This window comes from Canis aureus, chromosome 11 (assembly GCF_053574225.1).
Source record: "Canis aureus isolate CA01 chromosome 11, VMU_Caureus_v.1.0, whole genome shotgun sequence".
NCBI classification, from domain to species: Eukaryota; Metazoa; Chordata; class Mammalia; order Carnivora; family Canidae; genus Canis; species Canis aureus.
In genome coordinates, this window is record NC_135621.1 from 67503305 (window position 1) to 67517336 (window position 14032).

The 14032-nt window shown below is 39.8% G+C and overlaps 1 protein-coding gene across 1 annotated transcript in view; it reads right to left on the reverse strand.

Annotated features, from left to right (window-relative positions):
• RAB1A (RAB1A, member RAS oncogene family) overlaps positions 1–11844 on the reverse strand; it is a 27681-nt gene extending 15837 nt beyond the window's left edge. The window contains exon 1 of the mRNA XM_077915651.1: positions 11594–11844. Within this exon, the coding sequence (XP_077771777.1) occupies positions 11594–11616 (23 nt within the window). The 5' untranslated portion in view covers positions 11617–11844. The remainder of the gene's footprint in view (positions 1–11593) is intronic.
• Positions 11845–14032: the final 2188 nt, after the last annotated feature.

Genomic DNA, 14032 nt, shown 5'->3' on the forward strand with positions numbered 1-14032 from the left:
TAGTGAAATGGGTACAAAACCACAATCTTTTTGAAAAGAGTTTTTAAACCTAAGAGAGACATCGTGTTTCTTTGTGTTTTCTCAAGTTAAATCAACATAAATAAAAACTTAATACCTGCTTCTAAGGCACGAGTATTTTTTTTATTTATTTTTTTAAAAGATTTTACTTATTCATGAGAGAGAGAGAGAGAGAGAGAGAGAGAGAGAGGCAGAGGCAGAGGCAGAGGAAGAAGCAGGCTCCATGCAGGGAGCCCGACGTGGGACTCGATCCCAGGACCCCAGGATCACGCCCTGGGCTGAAGGCAGCGCTAAGCCACTGAGCCACCTGGGCTGCCCACAAGTATTTTTATTATCAGAGAAAATTCTTTTGAGCTGCTTGAACTTAATAGCAACGCAAGCAGATATTATTTTAATTTAAAAAAAGAGATAATTCAGTGAGAAAGCAAAGAAAGGTAAAACTGACACAGATTAAGGCTAGACGGGTAGTTCAGGGAAATTAACAGCCTTTAACAACTGGATGGTGGAGCATCAAAGATAATAGCAAGTGAAAAATGTTTTGCTATCAGTTTTTCCTATAAGTCGATTCGTGGTCTACTTTGGCATTATTGGAGATTCTTTATGTCCATTATTTAAGATCTGAACATAATCTTGATACCTCTACCATCTTTGCATGCAAGCACTAACAAAAAGTTTCCTGTACCTTTAAAAAAAAGACTATTGTGAGAGTATGTAACATTACACTTTTAAAAAGTCACGAAAATAAACTTTGGTTCAAAATTCTACTTAGGTAAAATGGTTTCCTTCTCATGGAATTACCAAACTACATACAAAAAATATGTAGTAAGGGATGAATCTGCTTATGTCGGAATCTAAAATGCTACTGGGAATTCTAAACCCTCTAAAAGGACTGTTTATGTGAAACACTATCATTGTGAAAAGATTATATTTTGTTTAGTATAACCCATTTCACATTGTTTTAAATTTTCACAAACATAAAAAATGTGGGGGAAAATGGACACGTCTAAATTTTAGGATTACAATTGATATTTTCTTTTTTATACTTTTTTCGCAGTCTGCAGCAAGTCCATGATACTCTTATAGCCAAAAAACAACAACAAAAAAATGTTGACAAGAGGAATAAGTTTTAATCAGAGGGTTTTTTCAAAGACTTAATATCTTTGCAAGTTTGCCCAGAGTAACTGACATAACACAAATGATTTCTAAGTAGGTAGAGCAGGGAAAGTAAATTTGTTTTTTCATCTGGAACAAATTCACTTGCATGATAGGAATCATGTTATTTTGCCATTTTATAAATGTCGTAACTTGAAAATAGCCTAAAACTAAGCTTACATATAAAATTTAAAACAAAATTATGACTGATACTATGACGTAGTGGCCAAACATATTTTAATTCACTATTAAACTATATACACTATTAGACTTTGGGGTATGGAATGATTAATTAAAACTTGGGCTACAGTTTAATTGTGTCTGAACCTACTTGGTCTTCTTCACTCATCTTAAGTATGATCCACAGAAAACAATTCAAAATTGACCATCAGGCTGGAGAAGCGGTAACAACTTTTAGTTCTTTCACATATTTGTACGTTGATTTTTAGAAAGCACATATTACTTTGAGGATTAAACTAAATAAAAAACAAAATAAACCTTCAGCTATGGACAAAAGCAGTCTGTTAGTCAAAATAAACAGTCAAAGAACCAATTATCAAGAATCTGAGAGTACAAGAGTTGTTCCTCCAAATTTAAGGAAATAGCTCAGCAATTTTTTAAAAACTGTCCCCATAATCTACTCCTAATACTACACATTTTTTCTTTCATAATTAGAGACAATTAATTAGTTTTCCAGATTCCATTTTAGCTCTATTTAGAACAGTGTTCCAAAAATTCAAAGCTGGAATTATGAAAATGAAGTTTGGTAGTGCTAAAGGAAGTGCCAAGTCATACATGAGGACAAGAAAGTAGATAGATGGGTCTTACAACCTATAAAACAAGTATTTGCTGAAAATTATTCCAAGGAGGAGGTGTATCATCCACTACCTCTTTTACCTTTCAAAGCCTGCATGGGTTTTACAGCTGGAAAGACCTGTATTTGAATCCAGGCTCCATCGCATACCAGCCGTCAGGTCTCGAGGCAAGGGACTCCCTCACCACACGCCTCAATTTCCTCATTTGTGGAAGATTCTATTAGCACCCTCTGCCACCCAATTAGGCTTTTCGTCAGAATTAGAAATAATGCCTCTAAAACCTGTAGCACAGTATCTGGCACATTACAGGACCACACAACAATAAGTGGCTATTATTATTCCTCCTCCCTCTCCAAATTGCAAGGTAACTTGATGGAAACCTTCAAGAGCTGTGACATTACTTTGAAGCTATTTATCCAAAGCTTCTGTTCAGATGATAGGTGACAAAATGTCACAGGAGTTTACCAGTAGAATCTCAGGCAAAAGTTTAAAAATTACACAACTAACAGTTATAAGTACTATGATCACACTAGTCACAACTCAGAAAGTCTAGTAACACTTAAAATAGTAACATGGTCTGCAGCAAATGTGCCCTCTCCAGCAAAACAAAAGCAATTCTCTGCTTCTTTAGCTTTACTCACAAAAAGACATCCATGACTTCTAAGACTCCAAATATTCAACAATAGTCATGAGGATAGAAAAACCAAGAATGGATGCAACAATTAACTTCAAGCCTAAAGCAGCTTTAAATATCAACCCAACACAAGACGTGGAGAAAACCAAAGACCGTAATATGTAGCTCATAACATGTACTTCATAAAACTTTAACATTTCTAAAAAGACCTAATCATGAATTTTAAAACAAACTGACCACAAAAATGTTAGTCGCCTAATTAACTGGCTCAAAATTTAAATTCCTAGAGTTAACCACACATAGTAAATTAGAAACAGCATACTAGAACTGTGAAATCACAGGCCCTTGAGTTAAAATTCCAATTCTGCTACTTACTCTGAATGCCCTTAGGCAAGCCATTTAAACTCTTCTCTTCCTCTGTTTCCCCATTTGTATAACGGGACACTGTTTCTTCAGAGGATTGAGGAAATAATGTACATACATAAAATTTCTGGCTGGTGGTGACAACTCAAATTGTTAGTTGTTGACCACATCCCATGACTAGCACACCAAGGGTTCTGGAGAATCCTCCTCAGTGCTCTGTCACTCTCCAGCTAAGCCAAACATAAGTAAAACTTTCTGTTAATGACAGAAATCACACCTCTTTTCTCTAAATCTTTCATGCTATTTAGCCATCCTATTCTTTATTTTTTCATCCTATTCTTTAAAAGTATCTATCACAAGATGTAATTTGTGCTAATACTGTGATATTGATTATATTTGTTTGAGGATGAGTAAGCACGTGGGAGCAGAGTCCATGTTTCATAATCAAAACAACAAAAACAAAAAACCTCCCAACTTCTAGCATACTCTTTCCTGGTGACAGAGAAAGGGCTGGATGTTTTCTTTACTGAGCTTTTTTTTCTAAGGTTAAATTAACTCTGTAAGTGTGTGTGTGCGTGCACATGCATGTGTATACACACACATACATGTATGCATTTACGGGAAGATTTTTAAAAATCTGTACTGAAAAAATTGTTAAGGTAAAAAACAGACATAATTGTGTGATTATGTGCAAAAAAAAGCTTTAGAATTGAAACTACTTGCCATTTACATATGTTCTAACCTTCTTTATTAGAATATACATGTCAAATAACATCTTCATAGTACTGTACAGTTTACTGTTGAGACTCAGAAGTGAGGTGGTACTAACCATATTTTATGGATAAAGAAACAGGCTCAAAATGCATAAATAGCTTGCAGATGTAAGTGGCAGTCTGAACTTAAACCCAGGGTTATAACTCCAAATGCTATTTTTTTTTATCATATGACATCCTTCAATAATATACTTTATACTCAGATGATAAAAATATCAGTAAGTTAACCTAGAGGAATGAATCAAATCATCTATGAACTAGCACACAGGACCTGACCAAATATAAAGAAAAGTGTGATTCACTGCCTAAATTAATTCAGAACATCTGTGTTAGTAGGGAATAAGTTGAGCTTAGCTCAAAAAGCATGGTAAATTTTAGAGCTCAGACTTCATTAGCTTTAGTAAGTGATGAACTCAACTGCTCTTTATGAAAACAAGTATTAGCTACCAATCTACAAATAAAGCACTAAATAATTATCCACAGTGTGCACAAAGTTGCTTCAAATGTCCTTTTGTAAACCTAGCTATTCAACTTATAAGTTTCATCAAATGCTTAAGACTATAATAAACTTGGCTAGGCATTTATCCTATCTACATCCACATGGATTCTTTTTTTTTTTTTAAGATTTTATTTATTTATTCATGAGAGACAGAGAATGAAAGACAGACACAGATTCTGAGGTAGTAAAGATACTAGAGATAACCTATTGTTCTTAAATGCTAATGTTCTGTGAACTTATTAGTATGCCTCATTTCAAGGCTCTTAGAAACAATCATATATTAGTAACTTAACAGAAAGGTAGCATTTAAAAAAAAAGAGAACAGAACAGGTCATCAAAATAAAATATGCCCAAAGAAATCTCACATTTTAAAACTAATTAGTAGTTCAGGACCAGATTTTAAATTAAACTGTCAGGGGATCCCTGGGTGGCTCAGCGGTTTGGCGCCTGCCTGTGGCCCAGGGCGCGATCCTGGAATCCCGGGATCAAGTCCCGCGTAGGGCTCCCAGCATGGAGCCTGCTTCTCCCTCCTCCTGTGTCTCTGCCTCTCTCTCTCTCTCTCTCTCTGTCTGTCGTAAATAAATAAATAAATCTTTTTAAAATGATTAATTAATTAATTAATTAAACTGTCATATTCAGGGCAGCCTGGGTGGCCCAGCGGTTTAGCGCCGCCTTCAGTCCAGGGCCTGATCCTGGAGACCCAGGATCGAGACCCACATCGGGCTCCCTGCATGGGGCCTGCTTTTCCCTCTGCCTGTGTCTCTGCCTCTCTCTCTCTCTCTCTGTGTGTCTCTCATAAATAAATAAAATCTTAAATAAAAATAAACTGTCATATTCAGGTCTTCATGTTTTCAAGAGTAGTAGTAAACATTCTTTTCTGTTTTCAATCTCCTAAATCATTCTTAAGGTTCTTTAACTTAAGGTCCATTAATAGGCTCAGAAAATATTAACATACACTTTTACGCAAAATGTTATGAGCATGTATGCACAAAGGGAGCAGGTCCACAGAGTTCATCAAATGCTCCGAGGGGTACATGATCATAATGGGTTAAGAATAATTTCCCTATATACCCAAAGAATACAAGACACTAGTTCAAAGGGATACATGCACCCCTATATTTATAGCAGCATTATTTACAAAAACTAAGGTCCGAAACCAGCCTAAGTGTCATCGACTGACGAATGGCCAAAGAAGATGTAAAATATATATGTTTATATATAATGTAATATTGTTCAGCCATTAAAAAAAGAAAACCGTTGGCATTTGCAACAACATGGATGGAGCTAAAGAGTTAATGCTAAGCAAACTAAGTCAATCAGAGAAAAATACCATATGATTTCATTATATGTGAGATGTAAGAAACAAAGGGAAAAAATAAAAGAGACAAATCAAGAAACAAGTTCTTAATTACAGAAAACTAATGGCTATCAGAGAGGAGGGAAGTGGGGGGATGGATGAAACAGGTGACTGGTATTAAGGAGTAAATTTTTGTGATGAGCACGTGGTGATGTATGGAAGTGTTGGATTACCATATTGTAGACCTGAAACTAATTACACTGTTAACTAACTGGAGTTAAAATAAAAACTTAAAAAAAAAAAAAAAAAAAAAAGAGTAACTGCCCTCAATCAGGTTGTTGGGAAAGATCTATAGGCAGAGTGGAAAAGACAAAGAATAATTCCATTTAAGTACTACTGTTATTCATAAGAAATACATTCAGACAAGTTGAATCCATTGCTGTTCCTGGAAAATTTCAATTACATAATTTATTCAATTTCATTTGTAAAGCTCACTAGTTTGAAGCACAGACTACATAAAATGCCCTGTGTAAAGATCTTATGCCAAGTGGCTAGCACACAGAGTAAGGACTCATTAAATAGTAGCTACTATTAAAAAATGGTGTTTCCAAAGAATGGTCCCCTTTGTGAGCAAAGGCACTTCCATGTAACAGGACCTGTCAGAATTAGGAATCCACAAACAGAAGAGTAAACTATCACAATCTTGGATTTAATAAAACAGAGTGTTCTGACCAAATGACCCAACTAGTCACAAAACTAGCAAGAAAAACTTCATTTCCTAGTTCTCCTTTGTACCCCATTTCTTTAATTACTAAAGTCAGTCAACATACCACCACTTGTTCCCTTGCTCCTCAAGACTATTTTTTTTTTTTCAAATATCACCCCACCATTACCCTCTTATATTCTGAAACATTCACAGAGCAGTTCCAAAGAAAAGCCAAGACCTGGGTGTTCTTCCCTAAATTCTATTCTAGACATCAAAGAAGCAATAGCAGCTCCACCTTCTACAGGAAAACAGCGGAATAGAATAGTCCGACTACTCCCCTCTCCCTATAAGATTTAAAAAAAAAAAAAAAAGCAGGCATTTTTTACTAAAAAACTAGAGTTTTTCTTACTAAAAATCTAAAATTGAATTTACAGTGGTAAGCTGCTAAGCTATATATCTAAAATACCTCATGCACTGGCATCCTATACTCATTTTGGTTTATTTTCATCTTAAAAACCCAAGTATTTTTTAGCAAATCTTAAAAAAAATTCTCAAAAACTTTAAAAAGTATTTTACTTGACCTTAAATATTTTCATGTTAAAGAAAAAGTAGATAATATTAGCAAAAAGAATCTTTTTTTTTTTTAAAGATTTTATTTATTTATTCATGCTAGTCACACAGAGAGAGACAGAGAGGCAGAGACACAGGCAGAGGGAGAAGCAGGCTCCATGCAGGGAGCCCGACGTGGGATTCGATCCAGGGTCTCCAGGATCGCGCCCCGGGCCAAAGGCAGGCGCCAAACCGCTGTGCCACCCAGGGATCCCTATTCTTAATTATCAAAAACAAAACTATCACAACTGCAAATAGTAAAACTATCATAAATGTATAGTCAGAAGTTGCCAAGAAAACACACATACACAAAAGATTGCAAATAGGATATGAACATAACAGAATGTTAGTACAAAAAAAAAAAAAAAAAGAATGTTAGTACCAAAATTACTAAGATTGCTTGTAGAATAAAAAAAAACAAACTGAAATATCCAAGAGATAAAATTATTTATAAAGCAAAATTCTCCTTAAAAGTCAGAGAGTTGTTAAGAGAACATTTGATTCTGAAGCTCTTCCATCTTCAACATTATTTTTTAAACTTTAAAAATTTTATTTGGAATATGTAAGAAAGAGTCAACAATTCTCATTTTACCTTAATCATGAAAAAAATTTTGTAATGCAAAATTTCCGTTATCTTCCAATGATCTTATAAAATCATCTATTCACACAAAACTCTTAAGATTCATTCTGTGGAGATTGTATACAGCTCCTAGAAACTTACACTACCTAAAGAATTACGTATGCTGCTTCTCTACAGACATTAAGAAATCATATTGGGAATGGTGAGAATATGGTTATTATTTTTGTTAAACTTTTCTGAATTTTTCAAACCACTACAAACTCCACCAAAAAGTCATCAAAACAACAAAAAGGCAACTTACTTTTAACTGATTTACGCTTCTTTTCTAATGAAAAAAGTTGTAAATAAAAATTATATGAAAGCCAATTAGGACATACTCATTAATGAAATTATACTGACAGATAACAAAACTGATTAAGTTGCTTTTACATTCAAACTCTTATGTTAAAAGACAGATTAATTCGAAACAATGGCGGCAAAAAAAAAAAAAAAAAAAAAAGTCAAATGTTCCTGGAGTCTGCTATGACAGAAGAGCAAAGTTTAAGAGACTGATTAAATCTTGAGCTATGATCTTAAACATCACTCCAGAGCCATATTAAAAAATAAAAACAAGGCACTTACTATAAAATTTTTCTGCATTAAAGAACTACAGTTGATCCAAGCAGACTACTATAGTCCCTCCTATTGTAAACTGGTATATTCATGTAGGTACACATACTTTATTAACACATTCCTTATAGATGAAGTAGCCAAAATGATTTTCTTGACACTAAAAAATCCACTAAAAGCTAATGGATTAGAAAAAATGTTTCTGGTATGAGAATAATGTTAAGCATTTCTTAGCCAGTGTGCTGAAATAATCACTGCCTGCTTCAATACCTAGCTCATAAAATCAAAATCTGTCTTCAGCTCTCCAGAAAAAAAAAGCTCTGATCTTTTCCATCTACCTTTTCCACTATTCAGATCCACTTCCAGTTGCTTTTTCTTTTTATTTGTACTTGAAATTCAAACAAGTCATTACCCTTAATTTCTGCCATAAAGGGTTTCATCCAGGGTTGTCATTTCTCCTGTATTAGCCACATAACACAGAAAGTAATCAAAGGGACAGCTTAAAATTTAATCTTTGACTGATATATTTCTTATTCTCCTCACTTCCAAACCAAGCTTACAATTTAAAGATCATAAAGTAAAAGCATTCAATAAAAAAGCTACCAAGAGGTAACCCTATGTCGACCAATAAATCTAAAATCCTGTTCCTTCTTAGAGAACCAAACCTCTTCTTTTGTCAAGAACCCACTTTCATTTCCAAAGTCAGCAGCACCCATGAAGCAGATTTTAAATGTTTCTAAAAGGAATAAACTAGTAGATGATAAACCAAAACCAAGGAACATTTAGACTGCACTTTTAAACACTACCTAGTACACTACTCTTTCCCATCAACATATAATGTGTATGCTATATAATACACATGTATTATAATGTTTAATATGCCTAACATATATGTAGCTATAAATGCTAGGTATTAAGACAACATCATGGAATCATGAAAGGCACTCACCCACTAAAAGTTTTAATTTAAGAAAAAATACAAGGTTTTAAAGTTTAGAACAAGGTATTAAAAGTAAATGGACTTGTATTCAGTAATTAAACTAAGAATTTCTTTCCTTCTTTCTCCTATTTTCCACTAATTACTTTTTGATGGTAACAAACTTCATTAAAGACAAAAAAAAAAAAAACCTGCTGAAGTCACATTATTAAAAATCTGCCTGCTGGTTGCCCTTGTGACCTCCTCTAATAAAATACCCATCACCTCCTCTCACTAGTGCTCTTCCAAAGGTTTTTCCAAACTCCTATGTTACTAGTCTAGAATAGAAATACAGTAGACCTGATACTGGCATATACTCGGTGGCAAAAAAGTATAATTTCTGGGTTTGATTCTGTTAACGTCATTAATTTAATGGATGTTTGGCACGGTATTTACTGAAGAATTACTATCACTGCCATTTATTAACCATTCTTCCTTCTTCCCCCTTGAAAAATCCTCCTCACTCCCTAGTGCTTCTCTAAATCTGTTAATAATTCTCTTAGGATTCTCTTTTCTATAAAATTTTCCTGAAACCAACTAGCCAACCACAATCCTTCACCCTCCTTTGAAATCTTGTTGCTCCTATCCATCCTGTAAATTTGGAACAAACTAGATCTACTAGTATTTGACATATATAACGGTTTTCTATACTCCATTATAAACTCCTTGAGGGTAAGGATTGTATTCCTAAATCCCAGCACTATTACGATGCCATACATGGTAATGACATAACACCACCTAGAGTCCTCTTATGTTTTCTTTTACATGCACTTAAATCTCACAACTACCCTGATACGAATAATGACTCCTATTATCCTATTTTACAAAAGGGGAAACAAATTCAGAGGCTAATGTGTCATGGCTCTGTCCAACTAATCGTAAAGATCTACTTATGCTACTTGACATACTTAGCAAATATAAGAAACTCCCTGAACAGAGGAGGTTTACAAGTCTCCGTAAAGTGGTAGATCCATGTACTTTATTGTTGCCAGGAAAACCACCAGATTAGGTACCTCAAGTTCCATTCTCCCTAACTATGCAAAACCCACTTTGTCCTCGGAGCCCTTGATAAAGAAACTAAAAACTGCCGCCGTGGCCAAATGTGGCACCATGAGAACACCAGCCTCAACTTCTGCAAGAACATAAAATTTTAGTGAAATACCACGGCTTCTGTTTAGTGCAAAAGGGGACATTTCTGCTTCAAACCACTGTTATTACAAAACTTGGAAGTCAGAATGCATTTTGCAAGAGCCATGTGACACACACATGACAGTCAGCTAAACTGATGGGTGGACCTTTAGGGGAAATGTTTAGCAGTAAATGACCAAAGCTGCAAATACATTCACAGCTTTTAAAATACCAATTTTTTCCTTTAAAAAAAAAAAATCCTCCCCCCCCCCCCAAAGCCTTCTGACGCTGAAGGGGAATACCAATTAAATGTCTGCCAATTATTCGTTAATTTATATAGGTAAACCCAAGGAGGAATTTAAAGGGCCATGAAGGAGAACCCAATGAAGTCTTCCCAAGGAAGGTGAACACCAGTTCCCAGGAAAGGTGCCAGGTGTGTCACATATGCTGCGGGGACTTCTTGAGTGAGCAAGAAAAAGAAATGCATTAACTTTTCATGACACGTCATGGAACCTCACTCCCTATCTTCGAGTATTCAAGCAGGTAATCCAAAACCTACGGATTACATAGAGAGCCCCTTCGTTCTCTCTTTCAATTTGACAGCAGTCTTCCTTTAATCTGATAGTATCAGGAAAAAAAAAAAGAAAAAAACGTTCCTACGTCTTAGTTCTCTTTATTCTTTCCCTCGACCTTACACAAGACCAAATGACTTCAGTGCCCTCTAAAAAAAGAAAAAGAAAAAAAGGAAATCTCACAAATGCTTAGGTTTTTAGGGAGGCAATGGGCCCCGTCGTGACTTCTTGGAAAAAAAACAAAAACAAAAAAAACTCCAGGAAATAACCTAAACCCCCCCTCCACTAAAAATTTAAAATCTCTTCTCCCCTTCTACTCATTTCCCCGCTCCATCCCACGCAGTCCTGAAAAGCATCCGTGTTACCTGCAACCTGGCCGGGGAGGGGTGAAAGGACGGAGCCAACGAGCTCAAGATTTGCAAGTGGGGCTGGCTTCCCACCGCGACGGTTCTGACAGCTCGGCGGGCGCGGGCGCCGGCCCCGACAGGGCCCTCTAGGGCAGCCCTCCCACCCTAAAAACAAGTCTTCCTTCCAAAGTCACTGCCTGGGCGTGAAGCTACCCCTTCCCACCGCCCCACCCCCCCTCCGAAGACTGTTCCTCCGCCCTGGCCCGGCATTCAAGGCCTCCAACCTGCCCGGGCGCCCCCCCGTCGGCCCCCCCGGCCCCCCTGACGCCCCCCCCCCCGGGCCGATCCCTCTTCCGTCAGACAATGGGCCCCGGCTCCCGGCAGCTCCGGCCCTACCACCGTCCGCCCGCCCTGGCCGAGGCCCCCGCCTCTGCCTCAGCCCTCCTCGCCTCCCCCCCTTAGGCTTTTCCGGGCTGCCCCACGGCCCCAGCCGACCGGTGCTCTCCTGCACTCACTATTCGGGATTCATGCTGGACATGTCACTGCAGCCGCCGCCGCCGCCACCGCCGCCCTTGCTGCCGCAGCCGCCGCCCCGACTCTCGACGCCACGGGTAATCGAGGGACGGGAACGAGAACGGGCTGTTCCGGGAGAGCAAACGTCTTCCCCTGCTCCGTCCCCTTAGAACACAATCAGCAGCCGCCGCCACTCAGCGATCGCTTCCACCCAAAATGGCCGCCGGCGAACCAGGAAATAGGAAAGCCTTAGACCGAGGGGTCTTTACACGGCCCGGAGGGCGGCCGCACCGCGCGGCACGCCGGGAAAGAGAGTTCCAACGCGGCGGCGGGCGCCGAAGGCCTACGGGGCGGCGCGGCCGCCGCGACTCAGCTTCCCGCCAAGCCCCGCGCCTCCGGCGCAGGCGCACTCGAGCGCTTGTCGCCCGCCCCATGCCCCACTCGCTCACCGCCCCCCCCCGTCTTGCCCCTCCCTGCTCCCCGCCCCGCTGACTCGCTGGCTTAGGACTTCGCTCGGACTCCCCCTAGCGGATTGGCTAAGCCCGAGCGGCCCCGGTGATGTCATCAGTGAGACGTGGCAGCAGGGCGCGTCGGCGCCCCAAGGGGGGAGGGGGAGGGGAGGGACGGAGGGCGGCGCCGGCCGCGGACAGAGGATGGGGCGGGGGCGGGGGCTGCGGGCGCTGCGGGGGGGGGGGGGTGCAGCGGCGACCGCGGGGCGCTGGAGGGCGGGGCCGCGGGGGAATGCGGGCTGCAGGTCGCGCCTGGCCAGTGGTTTGCTGAGAGCTCGAGCTCCCAGCTGGTCCCAGGACGGAGGAGGAATTGAGGGGCCCCTACTGGGAACCTCGGGGGTCCGGAGAGCGCGGAGCTCGGTGGTGTTCCCCAGCCGGCCGGCCCCGCTGGGTCAGGTCCCCGTGCAGGGCCACGGTCCCGCGCTGGTGCCGTCTCCTTGGTCGCATTGCCCCCCGGCTCCCCGTGCAGCCCGGCTCCGACCACCCGGCCCGGCGACGACGGGAGCCTCGGCCTCCTCTCTGCCCCCGCCGCTGGCCGACGCAGCCGGATTATCTCCCCGAAACCGCGCTGCATCCCGAGCCCACCACCGTTTTGCGGGGGCCGCGCCTCTCCGTGGCCGCGGTGCAGCCCAGAGTCGGCCCGAAATTCAGGGTCTTCCCGCCCTGGTCCCAGGCTTCAAGCCGAACTGTAATTTTAGCTACTCAAGGCGGAGCTGCTCTGCAAGACTGAAGAATGATAAGCGAGGGGAAGGTGCAACTAACGCATCGCTGCACGGTGCCTAGAGACTCCGGGAACGGCATTCACAACATTTCTGAGACCCGATTGATAGTCGTAACTCTTCTTTTAATCAGCTCAGGAATTTAAACCTCCAGTAAACTTTAACACATTATCTTGGGTTGTCTAACTGCAGAGGGCATAGTGTAATAGGTTGTCCAAAGTTTATCTTCCAACTTGCGCTAAGAACCAAGAAAATTGCCTCCTCTGCGAGCGGTTGCAAAAGCACTTTAAATTCTCATGACACCAAAATATGGAAAGAAGGGAGCGATGATTCCCCGCTTTACTAAACGATGTGCTCCTTAACCCCCAAATTCTACCCTGCGCCTTAGCTGACAACCTCATCCAACAGGGCACTAGAGTTCCTTCGCATCCTGTCGGGGTCTTCTCACACCAAGAGAAGCACCCTGAATGGATGGATGATGAAAGAAAAGAAGAAAGAAAGAAAAGAAAGAAGAAAGGGAGGAAGGAAAGAAAGAGAAAGAAAAGAAAATGTTTATTCCTCTGGAAAAGAAAATGTTTATTCTTCTGGACGAAAGAAAGAAAGGGAGAAAGAAAGAGAAAGAAGGAAGGAAGGAAGGAAGGAGGAAGGAAGGAAAGGAGAGAGAAAGAAGAAAAGAAAAAAAGAAAAGAAAAGAAAGAAAAGAAAAAATGTTTATTCCTCTGGAAAAGAAAATGTTTACTCTTCTGGAAGAAAGAAAAGAAAGAAAGAAAGAAAGAAAGAAAGAAAGAAAGAAAGAAAGAAAGAAAGAAAGAAAGAAAGAAGAAAGAATGAAGGAAAGAAAAAGGAAAGAAAGAAAAGAAAGAAGGAAGGAAAAAGGAAAGAAAGAAAGAAAAGAAAAGAAAATGTTTATTCCTCTGGAAAAGAAAATGTTTATTCCTCTGGACTCGAAAGAAAGAAAGAATAGAAGGAAAGAAAGAAAGAAAAGAAAAGAAAATGTTTATTCCTCTGGAAAAGAAAATGTTTATTCTTCTGGAAGAAAGAAGGAAAGAAAGAAAGGAAGGAAGGAAGGAAGGAAGGAAGGAAGGAAGGAAGGAAGGAAGGAAGGAGGAAGGAAAGAAAGGGAGAAAGAGAAAGAAAAAGGAAGGAAGGAAGAAGGAAAGAGAGAAAGAAAGAAAAGAAAAGAAAATGTTTATTCCTCTGGAAAAGAAAATGT